The sequence below is a fragment of the Aulonocara stuartgranti genome (genome assembly GCF_965226115.1).
Source record: "Aulonocara stuartgranti genome assembly, chromosome: 17".
NCBI lineage: Eukaryota > Metazoa > Chordata > Actinopteri > Cichliformes > Cichlidae > Aulonocara > Aulonocara stuartgranti.
Window position 1 is genome coordinate 29,032,398 of NC_138953.1, and position 25,008 is coordinate 29,057,405.

At 39.3% G+C, this 25,008-nt stretch overlaps 1 protein-coding gene across 3 annotated transcripts in view; it reads right to left on the reverse strand.

Moving 5' to 3' along the window:
* iqsec3a (IQ motif and Sec7 domain ArfGEF 3a) overlaps positions 1-25,008 on the reverse strand; it is a 121,436-nt gene that overhangs the window by 26,358 nt on the left and 70,070 nt on the right. For all 3 annotated transcript variants that reach the window (XM_082510331.1, XM_082510333.1, XM_082510332.1), the window contains 3 exons: positions 18,900-20,188; positions 8,731-8,892; positions 2,769-2,891 (listed from right to left, as the gene is read on the reverse strand). In XM_082510331.1, coding sequence (XP_082366457.1) covers positions 2,769-2,891; positions 8,731-8,892; positions 18,900-20,188 — 1,574 coding nt within the window. The remainder of the gene's footprint in view (positions 1-2,768; positions 2,892-8,730; positions 8,893-18,899; positions 20,189-25,008) is intronic.

The window sequence follows — 25,008 nt, forward strand, 5'->3', positions numbered from 1 at the left end:
TTATATAAGATGCATGGTCTTCATCGATGAAGACTGTAATATACAGAGCAGATACATAACACAGTGATTACATAGTGAGTAAATATATACAGATATCACACTGTAATACAGGAAGGAAAACATAAACTGAATATATCTGCAGCATTTGGAGATGATTCATATTTGCTCATTCATTAGTAGACTGACGCAGCAGATACTGAGGCTACTGGGTGTTTTTCACTTTTTCCCCTCGCTGTTTTTCACTGCTGCTTCAAATCCCCTTCACTTACTTTTGAGACTTCTCTCTTTCTGTGTGTGTGTGTGTGTGTGTGTGTGTGTGTGTGTGTGTGTGTGTGTGTGTGTGTGTGTGTGTGTGTGTGTGTGTGTGTGTGTGTGTGTGTGTGTGTTGGAGGCATTTCAAAGCCTGGGAGCAAGGGAAGGCAGGCACAGAGAGGCAGTGGCGGTTATGCAACGCTGGATATTTATAAACCATCCTCCCTCCTTCCTTTTTCTCCCCTTCTTCCCTTCCTTTTCTAGTCTCTGTCTCCTTAGCCCCTCCTCCCTCCTACTCTCTCCTGCTCCTGATAGCACGCAGAGCCAGCCTGATGTCCAAACATTAGCAGTGCCAACCTCCCTGCCCACTGCTTATGACAATGCAGCCATGTTTCTTCCTATTGGGAACCTTGACAATTGTGGCAGGTGGTTGTTACTCAAGAGGGGCGATGGCAAACAGTTAGCATTAACACACAGAGCCACAGCTGCACCGCAAATTGTCACCCTGTTGCAAATTGTGGCCACAAATTATACATTGCCTCGCTATTCAGATGGAGGAGTGGATTGTCAATTTTTTAGTTCAGCCACACAGAAGGGAAAGAGTAAAATGTGTTATAATCTTCATGTTCAATTAATGTTCATGTATGGCAATCCAAGACTACTCCGCTTTGTGTGTGCCTGTCTCTTTGCATGCACGAATATAAAAGTTCTCTGACTGAACTGTTATATACTTGTTTTTCTGTCCCCTCTTAACCTTGCTTCTCACCCAAAAAAAGACAACAAATTCACATCTTTGCTTTTCTGTATGGTACTTTCTTTAAGAATATTTCACGATCAAAACACTTGTAAACTGCATGAACTGCATCTTAAAGCATTACAACAACAAGTCTGGCCCTGAAGTAATTTCTTGAGTGATGGTATATAATTTGTTTTTGTTTTTTTAAGCTTGTTCTAGTCACACCTAAAGTTACATTTCAGTGGGGAAAAAATGTTGCCAAATGAGGAAAACATAACATTCAAGATGATAAATATTCATATCCTGCTCTTTTGTTGCCTTTATTCTCTCTTCACAACAATGTTTATGAACATAAATAAATATATTAGCCATACATAACTAAAGCTCTCTGTTTTTTGCTTGCTTCTTCAGTAAGAATTGGAAGTTCATTCATTCCCTAGTGACTCTTTCCCTTCCTACACCTGTTTAGCCATCAGTTTTTATCTGCATGACCATGAAACTTCTCCTTGAATTCAGCAGGTTCATTATTAGGTTGTTATCCTGATTTTGTCAATCAGCATTGGTAGTAAGTAGCTAATGGACTTTAGTCCAGTTAGCTGGATAATAAACACTGTTTCTAGTTGAATTTTTAATATGAAGGGTGACTTACATTTAAACATGATCAAAAGTTTTGACTGCTACATACATAATTGTGCACCAAAATACTGTGACCGAACCCACATGTAAGAGGCAAAATCATCCAGGAAAGTCAGCAGAACATGAGTGAAAATGCAGCCAATATCCAAAGAAAGACCTTCAGAAAAATTGCTTAAAAAAATATTAGAGGCAAAATATAAAGAAATACGGGGTGATGTCTCAAGATTTTTCCACAGAACTCTATTCAGCCTGCATGACTTTTTAGAGCTTAAAAGTCAGTTTTCTTTTCTTTTCTTTCCTTTTTGTTATTTATGTTTTAAAAAAAATTAATAATAAATAAATAGAAAACCTTAAAAATCATTCCAAAAATCCTTCTTTATCATAGAAGAAAAATATGGTTGCATAGTGTAGTAGTCACATTAACTGGACATTTTAAGTTTTGCAGCTTACACTAGAGTTGATACATACATCTTTAACTATACTTTTAGTCTTGTACTTTTGCTTTTGGAGATGTTACAAAATAGCATCCTAACTTAAATACATGACTATGGCTAGATACCTGAATGAGGAGATGTTTAGGGTGCAGTGAATGGAGTTTTAAAGCAAGACGACACAACTTCAGCTATTTCAGTTAATCATGTCATTGTGACATCACTCACACTTCAATTCTTTCAATATCTTTGATTTTCTTTGAGATATATGTATAAATGAAATATCAGATTCTTTGATAACATGTCAAGCCTATTTTCCCCAAATTCCCAGACTCTCCTGTTACTTAGCCTAAAATTGTGTACTTTGTGGAAGCTGAAGTGACAGTTTCTTCTACTACTTTTAAATTCTGATTCAATTTTAAGGAGCTATTGCACAACTACAATTCCATTTTTTTGTTCTATTATTCATGCCCTCCTCTATTCCCCTGACCACACCGACTTATGGATATTGTAGTGTTTATCTTAGTCTGCAATGCCAAGATGATAGATGAGGTATGAAACAAACTTGATAATAATTACATGTAAAACCAGCAGCCGTAACTCTGTGGAAACAGAAGCTGGTGTGCTCCCAATTTAATGGGCATACCGACTGATAAACATTTTCTTAAAAAAAAACAACAACTTATGTTAAAGACTAGCTGTACTGTAAGTACCTGAAGGCCTCGATGAGACGTTCCACCTTCTGGGCTTCCCCCTGGACACGAATGTGGGCCTGAAACTTCCTCAGCGCTTCGTCCAGCTCCATGCCTGAGAAATCCATCTCATCCACCACACAACTGTGAAGCACAGAGAGGCAGCGATGAGATAAGCAAAGAGCATAGGAGATAGGAAAATATATTACAATTTATAGCCAAATTCACTAGAGGTTGAGTAGAGGTTGCCCCTTCACTGGTGAGCTGGATGAACGTGTGGATGAACACCCAAGATAAAGGATGCAAAACTCTCACTCATCTGCTTCCCAGTCACAGCACTACTTTGCTTACTGCAGGTATTAGCCACGCACGGACACCAGGGATAAGACTGGGCCCAGCTATCTTCTCGTGCCACAGCTGCCAAGACACACATATACACACACATATGCACACAATGCCTCAGAGCAGAAAATCCTCCTATTACCTGACAACCCAAACTTAATTACTTTAATTAAAAAAGCAAAATATCCTGTCCAATGAGTTCACGGGAGATAAATACAAGAAGGGCAATTTGAAGGTGAAATGAGGTTTGAAGTGGAAGGTGACTTTGGAAATACCATGGGGCAGGGTTAAAGTTTTCCTAGCTGTGATGTTAGGTTGCCTATTGAGGTACAATTATAATTATTTATCCTGCCCATACCAATTCAAGATTAACTAATTAATTAACTCACACTTAGTGGTTGTAGTGTAGTAGTAGTAGGGATTAAATGCTTTAAAGAGAAAAGATAGCGTTGATAGTAAAATCGTCAATAAATAAAATAAGTAGCGGGGTCATGACATTATCCTTTGCCTCTGATCTTTTCTACTTGCAGTACTGCGGGAAATAGGGAGATGCACAGACACACTCTACATTATGATGGATTACTGTGAACAAAGGGAGTTAATGAGGTGAGTACTTGACTGTGACACATGCTGCTCCAGCAGAAAAGCATCAGATAGCTGAGTCTTCAGTCCTGCCATACACATACAGTATAACACACAGCACTGCAGAGAACAGCAAATTCTGCTCACACCGACAACATCACTTCAGTTCTTGATGTCCAGGCTTTGGGGAGGCCAATCCACGACTCATAGCGTTCCCCTTTGCGTGCGTGCGTGCGTGCGTGCGTGCGTGCATGCGTGTAGTTTTTTCTAACCATGTATGCTTTTACTGCAGTGGCAGTGTGTTTGCGATCATTGTCATGCTGGAAAATGAAGCTGTCGCCAATCAAATGTTAACATTTGTTTTGATAAGACCCATAACACCAATGGATTTACAAGTCAGTGTTAAGTGGTTTAACCAAAAAAACAGCATTCCTACGGAAAAGGTTGGGTAGAAGAAATGGACTGAAAATGGGTTAAAAAGCAGCCAGTCTACAAAGTAAGACAGTTTTCAGTAAACCTGGAGAACTATTTCTAAAGACTACCTTAAAAATGATAAGTCTGGCTCCTTGTAAGCAACATACACAGAAACAATTGCACAGTATTGTGCAAAAGCATTACTAACTGATTTACTGTACATCTCTATCACTACTTACAGCAACACTGCTATCAACTTTATTAATATTAATTCCAATTATTAATTGCAGTAAATCTTGAAATAATTCTGCCAGTCAGCTCATTAGAGCTACTAATAGTGTGTAATGATGTAGAAATTCAAGCCGTACAAGATAAAGAAAAGTTTGTTCTTCTTGTTGACTAACAAGAGAAGCTAGTTTTTTTTAGCAGTGTGTTGCTTCATGCTCCTGTAAAGCACAGAAATAAAGCCCTGGTGTCCTCCCAGGGTACAACATAACCAACCAAGTGTAAATGAACATAAACAGTGAGTGACATCAAAACTTAAGTGATCTCAGGCGAGAGTCTCCAGGTCAAAAGTGTATTTGTGTCCCCTTTGGGCATTTGAACAGAGACTTAGCTGGCTGGTCAAAAGGCTCCAGGATGCTTTGTGACTTCAGTAATTACTTTACTGATGAATTTCGGGACTCAGTCGCTAGTTTCAGATCAAATCAAGATTTAAACTAAAGCAGGGTATGTTTTACTCTTCAGTTGACAGTTTGGTTTCACTCAGGTAACTTCTCGCTTGTCACATCTAGTTTCAAAAAACCAAGACAAATTTGTTCAGCCTGAAGCCTAACAATGAATCTTGGGTGAAACTTAGCTAAGCCTATCATTTATATACAGTTAATCAGTTGAATGTTAAGCATGATTAAAACATTGTTTCTGTTCCTTTTTCAGCAAATAGAAAGAAGCTGTTACAGCCAAAAAGTTGCTATTTTTTCATATATGATGCACTTTTAAGTTATTTCAGACTGTACACAACTGCATTTCCATGGTTACAATGTTGGTTACATCTTTCAGTCTTTCCTTCTGCTTAAATGTACAGCTAAGCAAATAGAATGCATGGTTTTAGAGAGTGCACAGCACAGATTTTTTTCTGACCTTCATTGCTCAATGCTGCATTAATAGAGATAAGTGTAATTATTAATTGCACTAACTAACAGACAGGTCAAATTGTGCATATTGTCAACAAATTATAGCACTTAGAGAAAAATTAAAGGCTCATAAAAGTTAAGCTCATACTATGTGCAGTGAGCCTGGATTGATCGTCTTCTTTATCAACTCGTCGACTGTCAGACCACCCTGATCGCCCTCTTCATGACTCACTTCCTCGCTCCACCACCTCTCTCTCCCTTCTTCCCTGGCTGTCACTCCTTGTTTATGTAATGTCAGACGAGATGCTCTTTAGCCTAAGTACATCAGCCCTCTCCTCCCCTCTTACATCTCTCCCCATACACTCTGGCATAATTACACATCTGCATGGGAAAACACACGCACACATAAAACACAAACACAAACACACACTATCGTTGACTCGCTTGCAGTGCCTCGGAGAGAAATAGACACATCTGTCTGCAGAACGCCACTTAAACTGTACTTTATGTTTACAAAGCTGCGATGGCAGGTATGCATACAAATACATATGAAAATAAAAAGACATAAAAGGCCAGATGGAGCCATATTTTAAGAAGCCAATGAGTAGATGACAGGCTGAAAACAAGATCTCATTTTTCATGCTAAACAAGTACACCGTGTTATCAGTAAATGAGTCCTTGGGGTGTCCATTTTCTGGCACCCAAATCTATAACCACAAATTGACTTAATTGTCTTGAGACACTTTAACTATTGTTGTTTATGCACCAAGAAATGTGAAGGGAATGAGACTTAGTTTGCTTTATGAGGAGAGGAGGGAGATACCATAACCACATATTGATGCAAGGCTAGGTCACATGCACATACTTGAAAAGTCACATGCTTGCAGACACGTGCACACACGCACGCACGCACACACACACACACACACACACACACGCACACAGACTCACATATCCACACCGACTCATTCAGGCTCAGTAAATCACCATGAGTGATTTTCACATTAGACTGCTATCCCTCACCCGCTCTCCTGTGACTGCACACTTTATCAAAAGTGCTCTCGCACACTTTTCACTCTATCACGGCCCTCTTCAACATCACTTTCACCCCGAGTGTTGCTGTTTGAGTGCTGCAGGGAAAATATATATATATACCAATATCACCTGCGCTGAGAATATATCTGTGGTGTGAATTTGAGCTTGAAGCCTTAAGAGCATATTCCTGTTAATAAAATGTCTTTGAAACCATGACGGTATCCGTTTGAGGAAATATGGATATTAGATGAGCATGAGCTGGAATGAACAACTTGGTAGAGTGCTATGGAGTGTTTGTCTGACCTTGCAAAGACTAAGCCCGTTCTTGGTTTTGTAACTTGTACAAAAAGGCGGGAGATAAAAAGAAAACTCTTCACAACCTCATTGAGCTGATATGCAAATTTAGACATAATTGGTGAAGCACAGAATTTAACAGAGTAGAGGCAATTAGTGAGATAAAGCAAGGAAGGTGTTGAAAGATGGAAATAGCTGAAGACGAGGACGGGAGAGGGATCTTTGTACTTTAAAAGCAAATAAAAGGCAATAAAGTTAATGACCTGGAATTAATCTTGCAGGGGGAAGTGAGTTTTGTGTGTGTGTGTGTGTGTGTGTGTGTGTGTGTGTGTGTGTGTGTGTGTGTGTGTGCGCGCATATGAAGTTCTTGTTCTCTAAACCCCAAAGTTCATGTGTTTGTTTGTTTTTTTCTTCACTTATCTCATGTATCTATATTGTCTTGCACATAACACTTGTTTTTGAAAAGCATTCATAACCAAAATGCAAATCCATTCAGCTTCCAAATGAGTTTTAGTGGACTGTGAGGTTCTTGAGAGGTTCTTGAGATGAATATACCTGTACACAAAGACCAAGAAATGTCTACATCAAATATTAACGTCAGATGAAAAGAGTCATTTTTCCGATCTTAAAAACAATCGCATGATGGCTTCTGTAACTCTCGAGGAGCTCTGTCAGGACTGGAAAAGCGTCTTCCTGTTATCACAATTATCTGGGCTCGGACTTAAAAAGATGTTATTGATGCCATACAGCTGGAGTTTTAGGATCCTGCATTTTGAAGTGAACCACACAGTGGGAACTCAGATATTTAAAGATATCTAAAAGCCTGATTTTGCTCTCAGGATGATCAGACTAAAGACGCTGCTGTGGTGCACCATGGGAAGTGACCACATGAACCTTCCAGATGAGTAATAAACCACTAGGATATCCTGGTATTAGTTTTTGGTTTAATTTCAGCTATCCTATCGAAATCAAATTGATAGTTTTGTATTATTTAAATAGAATCTAATTATTGGGAAAATGTTAAAAGAGCTACTTTTGGTCTCAGCAGCGAGCCATGTTTTATCTCACTGACAGCCATGGAAAGCTGCCAAGTCGGCACCACAGAGATGGAAAGACTCGGTACACAAACCTGTGCTATGGCCTACATGCAGTGCAAAGACTTTCTGCTGTTAGCAGTTATTATGAAAAGTGGAGACTACACAGAATTAAACTACAGTGATGCTACCTTTACATACACTTTAATGTGTTGCAGCTGACCAGCTAATGAATGCAGCTGTCTTTGCTAGTGATGAAAGCAGTCACAAGGAGTTTTTTTTTCTTATTTCACCTAGTGGCTAGTGATCAAATTACACAGTCTCTATGTGCCTAACATGCAAACTCCACACAAGGACCCTACCTGAGTTTGAGCCCATGACTCTGGCGCTATTACAAACTACTGTATTATCAGTCCATAGATTTCATAAGGAGTCAGCCAAAATGTTTTCACGTAGCATACAAGTAGCTATGGAGAGGAGTGAGCAAGAAACCAAACACTCGAGTCAGACGCAGCCTCTCAATATGCCCAACACGTATCAGTACCAAACACACACACAGATAAAGCAGTGCCTTATCTCCCACACTTCAGTACATCTACCCTATCTCCTGAATGGAAATGGAAGTTTATGAAATCTCAAAAGTAATATTTATGTTATCAGATCACAGATAAACTGTTCCTTGTTTTTCACTTCTGCTCTATATTAACAACAGTTTTAACATGAATGTGATAAAGATGAGTAAAATGTTATTAGGCCAGGAAAATGTTACTTTTGCTTCATGTCAACCTCCTTTAATTTCTGTAGTAGTTATTGCCCTACAAGTCAACCTACATTTACGAGCTTTATGAAAATCAGACAAGAGCTCATTTTTGAATTTTGGATCTTAGCACTTCAATTTGAGCTTATTTCAGATGTGTTTATGACAATGGAAACTATAATGAAATGACCGCAAAAAAAAATCACACATAAGTGGATAGTGAAGTTATAATTTAGGCTTCACAATTGAGTTTTAGAGAATAATAAGACCCCAAGCTAGAGCTGTGCACAGCTTGTACCTAATAAGGCTTCATGAAAAAGGATAGATTACTGGGAAAAGATCCCCCCAAATGATTTGGGGAATCAATATCTGCAGTCCTGTGGGCTACTCACTCTAGGACATCTCTGTTGAAGGGCTTCTTGCTGTTGCCGAGGAACTCTCCAATCATTTGTCGACTCAGGCCCTTTCGCTGTAGCAGAAAGTGGGCAACACCGATGGGCGTGTCTGGGATGAAGCCTCTTGAGATCAGGAACTGAAGGCCCTTGTCAGGGTTACTGAGACAAAAAGGAAAGGGGAAACGTCAGTGAACTAAAGTGAGTTAGTGGTGTGACTTGCATGATGTAGAGTGTAGATATAAACCTTCCAGTGGCCACACTCTACATCTATATTTACAGTCACACTGCATAACTCTTGTGCTATCTGTCAGTGAACTCCTTTCACAACAGAAAACAACAACAGCAACCACTGCGCTGCCAACTTACAGCACATGCTAAATCTGCAAGTCTGGATGAAGATTTGGATCATGTAATAAGGCCAACTTGGTTCTTCTCGCAACAGAAAAGCCTTTTTTCCACCCTGTAGCAGAAAGATAATGGGTGCAGTCACACCATTCTCCAGCTCTGACACACTGCTGTGGAGATAAATCTGGCTATGTGAGACTAGCAGTGGTTTGATGCTGTGCAGCTGCAATATTATTTCTCGAAAAATTGGTGAAATTCATTCAGCTGTGACAGATGATTTTTTCTGTATCATATTGAACCAAAATTAGCAGAATTAAAAAGTCATTTTGTTCAGAACAGCGGTTAGAGACATCGCATATGCCAGTGTGACAGAAATAGGAACAAAAATAACAAAGGTAATCCTTTGTAGCAAAAGTTGTAGGAAGTGTTCAACAAGGATGCTATTTTTTGGTTATCTTTTAATTAGTCGAATAATAACTGGGCTAGAATTTATATCCACAATATATACTGTAAGTATTTCTTTGCAAAGATGAGGATTTTGGTCTGACAATCTATAGTTTCTGGGTTCTTACAGTGAACACCTACAGAGTGTTAGTGTAAATAAACATACAAAAGGCTGTGTATAGTTACTCCCCTGCTGAATTACAACTTTAATTAACAACTACAACACAACACTCTGCTAAATTTAGAGGATATAACAAGAATCACAACTGCCGCCTTAGGAAGCAACTTTAAATCCACACATATACACAGATATAAAATATAGCTCTACCATAGAATTTATTTCACCATGAGAGAAAAAACCCCCTCAAACTTTGACTTTTGCTTACATTTTTCATTCAAATGTGATACAATTTTGATGAATTCATCAGTAAAACCAGACTGGCAATGTTCAAAACGATGCCCTTGTCCACTCATTTGTCACTAGCTTTATAGCAGACACATTTTTTTCAGTATTGAAGTATGCTGTATGAAAAGTAAAGTTTTTAGAGCTATTATACACTTTGTGAATGGCTATTAGTTAATGCTAAGAAACTATGAATTGATTCCAAATTCGTTAGATCACATCAGTGAGGCAGTTAGTATCTAACTTGTTGATGTAATTTATGTGCTCACTAAATGGTCTTATTTCGTTGTTTTTGTGTTTTGTTAGGTTGAAAAATGAAAACAAGGTCAATCACTCCAAAGAACATACTTTGGAACATTAAAACAGCATGTTAATGAGCCATTTCTGGTGGACAATAAATAAGGCTTTTTGTAACAGTGTAACTGGTAATAAAAAAAGTATCTATCCTAGGTCGCTTACTGTGTACAGCAACTAAAACCTAATCACAAAGCTGTTTCTGTAGACATCAGCAACTTAGTGATTCATATTTCTGGTCAATTTTACAAGTGTCTCCTCCTCAAGGTGGCATTTCTGAAAATTTTGCCTATTCTGTTGGTTCGTTTTTTAAAGCATTTTAGTTTTTAGGAATAATTTTAGATCACATCTTAAATTTGAGAAGCATTTAAAGAAGATTTCTAAGACGGTCGAGGCTAATCTGAATTGTTTTAAGTTAATTCGGCACTATATACCCACTTCAGCAGCTCAGTTATTTATGCATTCCATGATATTCTCTCATTTTTCATATTGTATGACAGTTTGGACCCGAGCAGCACCATCTACAATTCAGTCTGTGGTATCCTTATATAACCAATCTTTAAAAATAATGGATAAAAAAAAATCTGTTCGGTGGCATCACTGTCACATTTAAAGAAATATAATCTACTTAGTTTTAAGAGTTTTAATCATTTGTGCTTTCTTAAATTAGTCTTTAAATGTATAAATAGGATGGCCCCAGAGTGTCTTAATAGATATATCCAGAGACAAGATAGTAATCGTATTACTAGGAGCATGGTGAACAGCAACTGCAAGATATCATATCGCAGATCTACATTTAGTCAGTCAGCTTTTTCCATAAAGGCTTGCCATCTGTGGAACACACTTCCAACCGAAATCAAATTGATTACAGACATCAGATCCTTTAAATTGAAGGTTAAAGTTCGGTTAAAGGGAAATCAGAGATGTAGTCATTTTAACTAAAGATTTTTAATCGTACTTTAATTCATTGTCTATTAACTGTAATTGTATCTATGATGTAATTTGGTTTTATGAAAATGTATGTTTTATTGTAAAACTTATCTATTTTGATTGTAAGCCCAATAAGGGACAATTGTTGAAAATTAGCAATAGCTATAAACTTATGTGCGTTACATCAGTTTCATGTTTTGTACTTGGATTATGTTAAACTGCACTGTCCCTTTTAAATAAATAAATTCAAATTCAACTCGAATCTGAATAGTGGGATTTAAAAAGCACACATGCTCAAAGATTTTGCGTCTGTAGCCTTATTTAAACTAGTGCGACTAGTATGCTAGTTTATGGTGGCTAATCTCAAAAAATGTTAACAAGGTTTGCAAAGTTAAATTAGAACTGGGTTTAAACAGACATCACTGCAATACTTTGTCAACTGTATGCTCTACATTTCCTCTGATACAGTATAGTTTAGATATAGATTGTATATAAAGGAACTTCTATACTGATAATTCTGTGGTTTTAGCATTGACTTTATATCCAAGTATCATGGGATCAAGTTTATTTATTTTCACTTTATTTTTACACCAGCAGCTGGTTTAGTCTTAATACTCTGTTGCTCACATATAGCAGCTGCTACTGGCATGGCCATCTGTTACCAAATAAATACTGAAGTATTTTTTAACAGCACTTGTTGGATCACATGTATACTTTGTATTAGTTGTTGGCTAACATGAATTTTTCTTTAATGTACAGTCATTACATTACAGGATACATATTCAAATATAGCCCAAGTTCTAAAATGAATACAACCTCAGAACACATGACCTATGATAACACATGATGTGTAATTATCTATTTAATAAAAAGTACTATAAGCCAAAGAAGCAGTGTGTGAAAAACACAGTTTAACTTATGATTCATCAGCTTTTAGAGCCACCTTTAGGAGCAACACCTTTAAAGAAATGTTTTCTGTATGACTTCATCAGGTTCTCAGATCATTGTAGACTTTTGGCCAACTCATTTTACTTCATTGAGATTTGTGGTCATTCATTTATGTAGGGCTCTCTCAAAAATTAGCTCTCATTTCAATCAGGTTGACTTCTGGGCTTTGACTTGGCCAGTGCAACACTATGATACTTTTCTTTTTCAGCTATTCTGTTATAGATTTTCTTCTGGGATTTGGATCATTTGATTGGTGCATGATTACATTATGGACAAACATCTTCACTTCGGTCTCCAGAAGTCTTGAGGTTGGTTCAGATGCAACTTTTACAAACCCAACAATACTTGTTCAGTCTTTTTTAATTTGTACAGTAATGAACATTAACATTTAACATGCTAATGCCTGTAGAATCTAAGATGAAGCTCTTGGATTTTCTTTGCAGTTTCTTTGAACATTGCAAGGTCTGACCTTGGGGTGATTTGCTAATACATGTGCTCCTGGGGGACTGGTCTTGAATGTTTTCCACTTATGAATAATCTTTCTCATTGCAGACTGATGGACTTCAGATTGTTTGGAAATTGTGTTATAGCCCTTTGCAGATAGATGGACAGCAGTAGCTGCTTCTTTAAGATTGCAGCATTATGTTAAAACATACCTGAATGCTCCAGACCAGCAAACCTCCAAAACTTCTGCTTTTATAGAGGTGCTCACACTTGCTAATTATCAATTATTAGCATTTGATTAGCAGCACCTATCTTCTTAGTGGCTTAGTGTTTGTTGTATTTGTATTTAACCTGGTAAGGACTATTTTTACAATTTTTTTTTTTATTATATCTTGATAGGTAAAATGTTCTTATAATGTGTTTACTCCTTTTCTTAGTTCGCAGTGCTTCATTCTGGTACCTAATGTGTTCAGCTGGTGACTGGTGGTAATTCTTTTAACTCTTTGAAGCATGTAGGTATAAAGTCACTGTTACAGGACGAACACATGGTTACCTCACTATATTGCTCTTTACATATTCCAGAAGAGGGATATAATTCATCAGGCTAACGTATGTAAATGAATGCCAGTATCCCTTGGATACAGAGACAAAAACTCATTTGGGACTGTATGTGTTTAATGCATGAGTAGTGCATGGAAACATTTATTTTACTGAGTGATGAGGTGCACTCACATGCTCATGCATCAGAAAATTGTCGAAATATCTCAGCGGGCCTATGAATCATTGTTTTCAAAAGAGAGTACATCTCCCTGTCCAGCATTCGTTCAGGAGATTCAAGAGCTTTCAGTTGACTACATGGCCAAAGTTATATATGAATACAGGAGTAATATCTTAACTATTTATAACCATATAGCTGCTCCGGGGAGGCTGCTGCATTATGGTCACAGCTGTCCCACTCCAGTCTTCATACAGTGTTTAAACTACAGCCTTTACATAAGAGAGTGTGTACCAGAGCTAATGGGTTTAGTGAGGCAAGGGCATGACAGAGGGGAGGATAAAGGGCAGAATAGAAAGAGAAGACTGGAAGAGGACCAGACTGAGCAGATGTGCGGGAATGGGAGGGTGAGGACAAAGAGTGAGCACGATGAGCGCAGACTGGACTGCCTGAAAGCATCTGCTGCAACAGCCTCGGCACACTCTCAGCGTCTCAACCTCTCAGCTGAAGGTGCTGTCTCGCCAAATGGATTTGGCAGATATCACTCATTTGATGTTTGCCCAACAACAGATGGATCCCACATGGCGATTATTACTCGTAATCAGAAAAAGATAGGGGGGGGACTGCAAAATCATGCAGGAAGTGTAAGATTTGGATTAGCAGTGCAGAATAAGCCTGCACACATCAACTTGTCCAAAGAGCAGTTTTATTCAAAAAGAAATATTAAAGAATCTTTGCAAGCACTATGCTTTTGGTCAAGGGTTTTGCTGCACAGGTAAACTCATTAAGTTTAGATCGTGAAAGCACTGTTGATTCACTCTTGCTTTTTCATCCTTTCATCATGCTGTGGAGTGTTTTGCAATTTATTTTCTTTTCCAGAATGTTCCCTTATCAAATCTGAGCCTTAAGAGCAAAGATGCTATTTTTTTTTTAAGATTATATGGGTCAGTATTTTATTTGAGGATTTTTGCAAGATGGTGCCGGATGTTATTCACAGCTAAGAACAGAAACCGTTTTCTTACAAAGTTTAGGCGTGACAAAAAAAAAAACTGTAAAAGAAGAGCAAGAGCACAACATACACACAGCAAATTGACCCACACCCGTGTAAAGCATGGGGAAGGGAAGCGTAAGTGCCAGACAGGACCCAGATGTCATGCTAAAACAACAACTTCTAAATATAGTGCTACATTCCCAGGCGTCTTTCCCCCTTGCCTCCTCAGAGCAGACATAGTTTTTATTTATTTTTATTTATTTTTTTATTTTTATTTTGCAACATCTCGGTGTAGTACGACCTCGCCATAAATACACCTCTCCCTTACCACCTTGATACCCTCTTTTATTGGCCCTCTATTTTATTGCTAATGGACAGATGTGCAGTCAAAACTGTGTTTTATGGGCCCTACAAGAGCTTAAGTGTCAGCACTGCATGTTGCCTATTTCTCCAGATGCACAGATTTCTGTTCCATTACTAACCAGTGACAGGTTGATGGCCGGTTAGCACCCCTGTGCATTTCTCTGAGTGGAAACACGATTGTGTGTTGTACCTGTAAACGCTTCAAAACCCCAAATCATTAACAAGGACCCACTGTTGCACCAAACTGCTCGTGTCCATCAAGCATGCTTTTGCAGAGCTTTTGCAGTCACATGCCTGCTTTTACCGTCCTTAGGTTGGTTGGTTGTTAAAGCACAAGTTTGCTACTTTTTACAACATATACACACACAGATGACACGTTGTGTTTATTTATCTATTTAAGAGAAAGCATTTGATAGCACTTGTTACAAAGCATTTTTTGTTCTAATGAAATAGGTTCACAGTTTTTTTAAAAAGCAGTATGGCCTGTCTTATTCTCTAAATATTGGGAGCAAATGAGGGTAAAAGGTGTTGGGTTCTGTGAGAAATTAAAACTGCTTCCTCTGTTTGACCATCTGGATTTCAGCGTTTGTAATCATGTGCTGGGTCATTTAGCACTGAGGGTAGAATGTTAATACAGGAAAGGTTTGTGTATGCCCAAGTAAACAAACAAGACCCCCCCTTGTGGAGTCCTCGCCTACTGATTGGCAGAAACCCTCTTGTGGAATTGCTGTGTTAATTAGCCTTGCTTGATATGTCTGTCTCACATGCTCACTCTTCACATCACTGATAAATCTCACATGTCGCCATTTCTTCAATTTGAAAAGCAGTTACGGGTCTCCATTTTTATGCAAGCTGGGCCTCCTCTGAGGTCCAATCAATACTTTCACTACACCAGAATGTATGCGCGGGGAAAAGTGAAATAAGGACATGTCTAACTGAGCCGTATTAAGCTGAGAAGTCATGCATCCAAAAGAGAAATCTACTCAGGAATCTGTCATTAATGTCACACATCCTCCTGTCTCCTCTTTGCACATTTCCCTGTTGAAGACTTTCTACCAGCTCCCTTGTGTGATGGCAGTGTCCTTGGCACACACTCTCCTCACATAATGGAGTCATTGTCATTCCAGCCACACACAAGGTGGAAACTTTATCAAGTGGTCTTTCTCTCAAGCTTTTCCCTGCGCTACCTTTTTGTGTCTCTTTCAGTTCCTCTCTGTTGCTTTTGCACTACATTTCCATCACTCACTTGTCTTGCCTTTTTATTCTAGTATGCACACATACAAACACACACACGCACGCATGCACGCATGCACGCATGCATGCATGCACACACCAATGTTTGGAATTTCCTCTGTTTAATTTACTTTCTACACCAACACTTCTTACTCCCCTTGGAAAGGTGATGCATTGACCCCCCGCTGCAAGACAAACACAGACCAGTGCACACTCACTGTTTACACTACCCAGTTGGATGCATATTTGTAAGCCTTTTCTGTCTGCATGATCAAGCAATACCTAAAGTTTTAGCCCAAAGCAAACAGCCCTATTTAAGATGCAAAGGATACAACAGCAAAGGTATTAGAAGAAGGATACGAACTGGTGGAACTAATAAGCCACAAGCCAGATTTCCCTGCCTCTCCCTACCTTTTTTTTTTTTTTGCTCCTAATTCATCATTCTATCTCTCTCTTTCCTCTCAGCCAATTTATTAAAAGTCAGCTTATCTTTCGAGGTGTTTGATCAAAAGACGATGACTGAAAGGCTACACAAGCTGCGCTCAAAAGTCACAGAGGCTTGTAATCAAACTGGGGGCTGCCATTAAACACTCAGTATCTCAACTGAGCAAACAGATAAATCCTACATCCAGTCTTTTTTCTGCCACTCCACATGCATGTCAGACTAAAACTATCAAAGCAGACATGTTTGAAAAACTGGATTAAATGTAAGTAGCATATCCTACATTCAAAGCCCACCTGTATTGTAACTGGATCTAGCAGGAACACTTTCTACACATAAATAACAGCTTGCCTTATTCACCTGGAATTATATCTATATTGGATTAATCTGCATAATTTATTTGCCAGTGCAGGAAGTGTCAAAGAGGCAATGGGTGGCTGCCATGTTGCATTTTAATGCTAAGAAGACTAAAGGTTGGATTCTTTTGTCACCTGTTTTTAAAATAATGTCGGCCAAAGTCTTCCAGACGCTTTCTCGGGTGTTTTAGTTGCTTAATTCAAGGTACCACACATAGATATTAATAGAAAGGATTTTAAAAACATTGGCACTGGCATTAGAAATGTGTTTACACAGAATGGGTTCTGGGTTTCCACTGAATCAAGCAAAATTGTAGCTCAGGAAAAATAGTTTTTCAGAGGCTTTTAATGTTAATAGTCAGGTGGATTTTCTCATCATAAAAAATGGTCATCAAATTTGGATATATATTGATGTATTAGTTTTAACAGAAACATAATAGAAAGTTGTAAAACAAAAAAAACTAAAACAATTTTAGTTGCAAAGCCATAGCTACATCTAAATCATTTTCACAATGCATTGTTGTCTTGCTCTCTTTACATTGGAGCAATGTCATCCTAAAAGACACTAGTCACTATAGAAAAATTTCAAATACATAATAAAGGTGATCACTCACCTCTAAGTAGACTAGCACTACCTCTTGACCCTTTTACTATGAGTGTCAGGTAATTGGGTTTTTCCTTTAATTTGTCACCAATCACAATATTAATGTGTTCATGTGATGTCTGCTGTTAATCAAAAAGTCAAAGATAAAACTAAATAGTATCGAAATACTAAATAGTATCATTTGTAGCATCGTTTTTTGCTTTCTAAATTTTGGATATTTCCCACATTGGTATTCCTTCTGTGCTCACTCTTCACTAAGAGCACAGCTCGTTCCGTCTCTTGTTTTCATCGTCTCATTCCAGCATTGAGTCAAAGTTAATTTGCTTTATTGTGCACATTTATGGCGCTGCAGAGCTTGGCATTATAAGAAAAAAGATAATGTGTGTTTATGAGCTCCAATCTCGCAAATATGTGTGACATGGCCTAACTGGATGAATATCCTCACAAAATCTCACACCCAAGGGAGGAGAGTGTATTTTCCTTCAGTGCAAGATATTTTGGAAAGCGTGTAGAGCTTCTACAGAAATGGCTGAGGTGGCAGAGAGAAAAATCCAATCCTGCTCGGGCTGAAATGTTAACAAATTTTTCATCCCAGTTCCCAAGGTACTGGTTCACACAATGCTGAAGGAACTTTTAATTACATTCGCAACTCGCAGAAGAATGACTAATGAGAATTTTAGGCTTTGTGGATCGCTGCCATTATTTTGGGGGATTCATCCTTCATGCATTCCAACTAACTGTTACCCAGCAACTCAATCAGCGGTTGAGCTGAGCTTGCTACACGAGTCCAGTTCATTTATTAGAATATGTGGGGTGTTTAGGCCCTTTAGGGTATGCTCTGGGTGAAAGGCTAATAGAGCATATGGTAAATTTCTCTATTTATTAATGCCTTCCAAGTCTGCTGTTGGGTACTTAGCACACAGGGGTCACGTGGTTCCAGACATTTTAAAATGGGATTGCATAGTGGTGCACAAATTAAATATGGGATATTCATTTCCCTTGGTTTGCTGACATTAGCTTTAACTTAAATTCTTCATATGTAAACTTTGTTTATGATTAAATGTTTCAATAATTAATTTACTGGTGGTTGGATGTCACCAAGCACACATCTCCAGGGTTCATTGTTTTGTTTTACTTAATACATAAACACAAGTGCATTCCCCATGCACTGCACTGTTACCTTGGTAACATTTTTTTCTTTCTATTTATCACTGCCATATAACCACCTTGCCCCTGTCTGCAGGGCATTTTGGGAAGTTTTTATCTTGTTTTGACTTTGTCACTCTTCACTAGACAGCGAGGGGAACTGGATTCAGAATGAGAGAAAAGGTGCAACACCCCAGACATAAATAAGCTTTCAGAGCACATTTTGTTTTCTTTTTTTCTTCTTCTTCTGCTGATTTTATGAAGGCACGCAGGAAAATACAACAGAAGTTGCAAATGTGGTTGCAGTATGAATACCAGAGTGTTAATATTGGCAATAACTTGAGCAGATCTGAAAAGAACTATATTACTATGACGTAACTTCAACACCCAACAGTTCACTAATTCAAAAGCTATAAATTATACTGAGATTTCATCAACAAACCGGCAGCTGATTTTAATTTCTGTTACCATAGAACTACAAGCACTAATGAATGAATCTGCTACTCACACATTGAAGAGGTTGAGGCCGATGCGGTAGAGGCGTTTCCTCATGACGTCTGTGGACAGAGTGGGTGATTTACAGCTAGCGGGGTTCTCACAGTGGTAGCGTGGCAGGCTGAGGATCATAGCCTGCAATGCTTCCTTGGACGACGCCTCGGACGTTGAGCGTGCCTCCGTCGATGTGCTGCTGCTGCTCATCTGCTCTGAGCTATAGTCTGCTGTCTCAGAGCCACATCTCTTAACATCCAAAGGCTCCACCGCAGGAGAGCTACCCAGCACTATAGTCTCCTGTGGTGGAGGGGCCACAGTTGGTTCTCTTGGTGGTGGCGGTACCACCACAACAACCTCCTCTGGGCTTTGGGGGAATGCCATCTTATCCAGAGGGGTCAGAGGAGGTTGCTCCATCTCCCCAAGCTCTTCTTCAGAAGGAGGTGGCGCAGGGAATTCAACATCCTGCTCGCTGCCTTCTATCTCTGATTCTGGTGGTGGTGGAGGCTCCTGGGGTGGGGGTGGGAGTTCTTTGGGCTCTGCTAGGATGTCTGCAGGTGGAGGAGGGGGTTCTTGTGAAGGACCAGGTGGGATAGGGGCTGGTGCAGAATTTGCTGTCGTGGAAGTGGTGGTGACAGTGCTGGAGGTTCCTTCTTGTTGGGTGCCACTGTTGAGGGTGACAGAAGTGGATGATTCCCTAACTGAAGATGAAACGCGGAAGTTCTGACTGTCAAACTGCACCGTCACATCTCGAAACGCCATCATCAGCTTGCTTGCATTCCTTGAGAGGTCGGTTGGGTCTACGGAGCCCTGATGAATTACAGAGTCTCGCACGTCCCCACCCCCGCCTTCTCCACCACCTCCAACCCCTGCTGCCGCTGCTGCGCTAAAGGAATCGGCACTGAACTGATAGTTGCCGCCTTCTTGGAGTGAACACATGGTCTTCAGACTCCAGTTGCTGAGTGCATCATCTATAGACTTTGCTAATGACTGGACCTGCTCAGTGAAGGAGTCTTCCAGGTCAGTTAGGGTGCCACCAACCGTGGCAGGCAAAGATGGTGAGCGTACCAGTGGGATGCCTGCCAGGTTACAGCCTTCTGCCAGCGCCCGTTCAGCAGAGAAACCCTCCGTATTTTGCACACGGACCTTGCGCAGGGAGATGCGTCGAGGCAGTCGACTCTCCAGAAGTGAATTGCGGATCTTCTCAAAGTTTTTGCTGAGCTGGTACTGGCGGAAGGCAGTCTGGATCTTGCAGGCAGCACGGCGGGAGATGAGGTGTCCGCCGTATTTGTGCTCTAACATTTCGATCTAAAGAAAATGGAAAGAGACATACAGAGCGAAAATAAATTGGTGAAACATTTCTTTTGTGTCAGTGATAGTAAAAGTGAGGACAGCAATTATTAAGACCAAATATGAGAGTCATAGTTGTATAATAATTTTTAAAACTGCAACGAATACAAGATACATGCGAATAGGTAAAAGAGTATTATTATAATTCGACGTTTTTTTGTAAGTGTACAATGCATATAGGCGTGCATTGGTGGAATACTAATCACGAGGAGATTTAAAGAAAAAATAAGTTAATTTAGTTGGAAAAAGAAAAAAAACATTGCCTATTTTTAGATACTAAAGATCAGCAAATCTAAATAATATTGTCATGGTTCAGTAAATGTATTTTCCATGCTGGTTTTGTTATGTATCCTGAATCTGTAACCACACTAATAGCTGAGTCATGGCATCCAGCTATTTCTTCAGCAAACAGAGCTCATAATCTACATGAAGTCCATAGAGAAGTCTTCCACACAACCTTAAATTGTCTGAAACGGAACAGGCCGTTAATCTTGCCTGTGAAAAATTGCTCAAATGCTGTGGGAAATAGATAGAGATGTAATATAGCCTTCCTCATCTGACAGCAGCTCAAACACTAGATGAAACCTCTTTGAGTTTCCCAGAACAATCAGGGTGTGGGTATCTTTGGAAGTGCCTAGAAAGAGCGCTTATCTTTCAAAGTCCTTTTCATTCGCACCAAATCAATGAATATAATTCTGTTGCTCATCTTACTTTATCAAGGGCATTAATGTGGAGGAGATTTCAGCTTTGAAAGAACAGCACCACCGTTTTACAAACAGAACTAGCACGATTTTTGTGAAAGTCTCATTCATGGTGAACGTTTGCCTTGCAGGGACTGAAACACCTACAAAAAACATTGAAAGACTCACCCACTTACTCTCATGAGTGAGTGGGTGACTCTTTCAAAAAACAAAACAAAAAAAACCCCACTCAAGACATTTCTACACATGCACTGCAGCCCTGAACTTTTCTAGACATGAAGCTGCGTGTGAGAACACAAGTGTCTCTGTCACTTCACTAGAACAAAGTCCGTGTGACGTCTGATGGAGTCCACGTTGGCATTGTAGCAGCTAATCGCCTGGTGGATTCACAACAAATACATCCTGCCTGCTGCACGTTCCATCAAGCTTGTCTAAACAAAACTGAATACTTCCAGGACTGAGAACGTAGCTGAAGTTCGGCTGCATGCCAGAAAGGACAGCTGAGGACGATGTCCTGAAGCGATTCTCCTGACTGGAGGTTATGAGTCAACGGCTGCAGATGGGCTACCTTTCAGTCATGTCTGTGAAGCTGGGGCGTCAGTTACACCAGAACCAATTTAGTATCCAGACTGGTGAATGAAAGGGTGAACAAGAAACTCAGGCTACCTCTTTGCCTCGATTCAACTACAAACGAATTCTACCTTGGTCAAATGACTTAACAGCAATATAATTTTATGCAAAATAAGAAGTGGAAAACTGTTTTCCATAAAAAAAAAAGAGTTATATTCCATCACTAAGAAACACAACGAATACATAAATGTTCAAAATATTTTGCATGAAAATGTACTTTATAAAAAGCAAAGTATTCATCTGAGAGAATTCACATCTTTGCTTTTTCCTCCTTTGATTCTCTTACGGATTTAGAGCTGAACTCTTATATCAGAGTGATGTGTACAAGAGGATAAATTTGGTCCGTACAAAATAACCTTCCTGTCAATTCAAATGCAATTGAGTGAATGGTTACTGCAGCTAAGAAGGATCAAATTGTGACTTTCAGCTGCTAATCTGCTTTCCTTTTAGTCCTGGACAAAGTCACCAAACCATCAGACTTCTGCAAAAGAAAAAAAAAACACTGATAGGCTGTAATGGCTGTAGGGTTTGCAATTTTTGATAAGTGGGTAATTCAGCAAGATGCAGCCTCTGTCATTGTCATTGGAGGAACCGAATCACATACAAAGCTCTTTAGAATAGTGGAATGACACTGAAAATCCACCTTATCTACTCCATTTACATTTCACTGCAGAGCCTCTGTGAGCAAAGTGAAACGTACTGAGAATATTAAGGTGGAGTTTGAATAGGATGCTGGTTCACAGCTCTACTGTATCTGCTGATGGCGACTTCTCAGTGGCTGTCATCCCTTGCAGACCAGTCGAACTCAGCCTGAATATTCATCGTTTTTTAATCTGGATTGTTCTGTGCTGCATGCACTCTTAATACAACAAGACGTTATCACCATGACTGTGCGGAAACTAAAATAGAGATTGTGTAGTCTTTTTTTTTTATAAGACAGGCGCTGAGGTAATATGATTGACCTCGTTACTCGCAGAGGAGTCCCTCATCAAAACAAATTCTGCAGAGTTCCACTGCAGGGGTGCCCTTGAATGCGCAAAAAAGGGCTGTCAGCTTGGCTGCATTTGATTAAATGTAGCAGTCGAGCTTGTTTGTTTTGGCTTCCGCGTAAGCCAGGTCGGGGATGATGAATAAAGCATTTGGGTCACGTTGCTTTCGTTATTAGAGTGCGTATCTGATACACTGTGCCATTCAGATGGAATTACAGCCACCGGGACGAGCTGGAACATGATGGATGGAGGAAGAAAGTGAGGAAAGTAGACAGGATTTGATGGCAGCTCTAACGAGGATTGTGTTGGAACTGCAAATGCTGTGTACCACTTTCACTGGACAGTCCAGTCAAAAGTGCAAAGTGCATGTTTTCAGAACACAGTGCACAGTGCTTCTGTCTGTGTTACCTGTTTTATTTCATCTCTAAGGACCCATCAGACCCAGTAGAAGATGGACCTTTGCAGATTTAGCAACTCTGTCCTTGACCTTCTATGTTAACACTAGTCCAGCTTGGTTTATGGGTACTGAAGCGTACTGGTGTGGCTCTGCACATATGTCAGAGTGTTACATTCTTCCTCATAAGTTTATTTCTCAGTAGTAATGTGAAGGTAGAGCATAGATGTAGGTGGTACTTGTGTCTTGTTTAACTGCACTGCATAAATATTAAGTTCTTAGAACTATGACTTGAATTCAAAAAGTCTAAAACCTTCAACCTTTTCTTTCTGCCAGTTGGACAAACCATCGTTAATTTGGAGTCAAGTTTCGTGACACAGAGAAAATGTTTTTGATGTGTCTTCCAAAGCCAGCTTGTTGGCTCACTGGTGCAGAGAATAGCATGCAGTGGGCTTTTAACTCACAGCGACTGCCTGCTGTGTCCATTAATGTTACTATAAGACCAGTTACAGTGATGCAAAATGGTTCACTTGGTGACGATTGCACTGGGGAATCTAATAAATTCCAGTTTACTGCTCAGTCAGCAATTGCAGCAAAATATTCAGGAAACTCTGATTTCTTCGTGTGTTAATAAATCCTTAGCTGTCATTTAAAGGGCTGCATGCTAATCCACTGCAAATGTAATGCATGTGGTAAAAGAAAAGGAGACACGTGTATAAAAAAAGATTGGAAGAAAGGTATAGAAAGAGGTGCTGAGGCAGATGACCGTGTCAAGAATGGCATTGCTGAAAATCTTCCCCATTAGACCTCTGTCACTTCTACCTCTGATCACTTCACTAAGCGCTGATGAGAGATTATTCTGGAGACACAGTGGTCTGAGAAAACGGCGATGGCACCGCTCTCTCACACCACGTCTCTAAATCGATTCTGACGGAGAGATCAGCACCATGCTGACCTCATGTTCCCCTCTGAATGAGGCACACAAAAATGGAGAAAAACTATGCAACACAAAGCGGTGCCACAATGCAGAATATGCAGAATAAAATTAGAGTGTGCAATAACAGATTTTACTTGAACTTTGAGGTGAACAAAAAGAAGAGAAGGGGTATGTAAATATTTGAAGTCAAGGACACGGTCTCTAATCCTCTTGAAGATGACCCATAACAAACAGGGGGTTTAATAGAGGTTTAGCACATTAAGATAATGATCTTACTTAAACACAAGTGCGAATTCAAAATGCAAATTTCTGCGGAGGCAGAGACGGGTTCTCAGCTTCAGATGCTATGGAGATGATAGATATCTTGGTTTGAAATACTTTCTCTGTCTATACATGAAATATTAATACCCAGGGGCTTTGGAAAAGGAATATGTTTTAGTCTGAAAGTTTCTGCTTCAAATAGAAATGTGTCTCAAAACCGAAAGGTCAACTAAAGGTGCAGTACACAGCTTTTTTGTTTTGTTTTGTTTTTACTGGTTGCAAATAAATGCCAGTTGTTGCCATTTAGAGTCAAGTGCCATGATTACTATCTCCACCTCCTTCTACGGTATCATTATCACAAATGGCCTCTTAGAAAAGCCTCATCTATATTCAACTTGTGACATTTAAACCTAATTGTAAAACTATATATGTGAAGGCTTCTTAAAGAATACCAATTACCTTGATAATCAAAAATTAGTTAACCTCACTTATTCATTCCTGCAGAACGTTGAAGACAGCTTTGACTAAAATGCTTTCTAAACACCTTTTTTCAGTGGTAACATTTATCTCTTTTTTATCCACTCAGTTTTTGAGAATCACTCTTATTTGCTTCCTTTCATCTATGAGGCAATATTAGTTTAGCTTAGCTCGGCTTTTTCTGAACACAAAATGTGCTGAACTGTACCTGCAAAGCTAAGTAATGTCATAGACTTGTAAAATACTACCCACCCTGAGATTAAATACTGCCTGTTTTACAGTCCCTATAAATCAAACAGCCCTAAAATACTGATTCGTCGAGTTTCGTCCTTAAACGTGCAGGCACAGACTGAGCTGTGTGAACAAAACTGCAGATGATCTTTTCACAT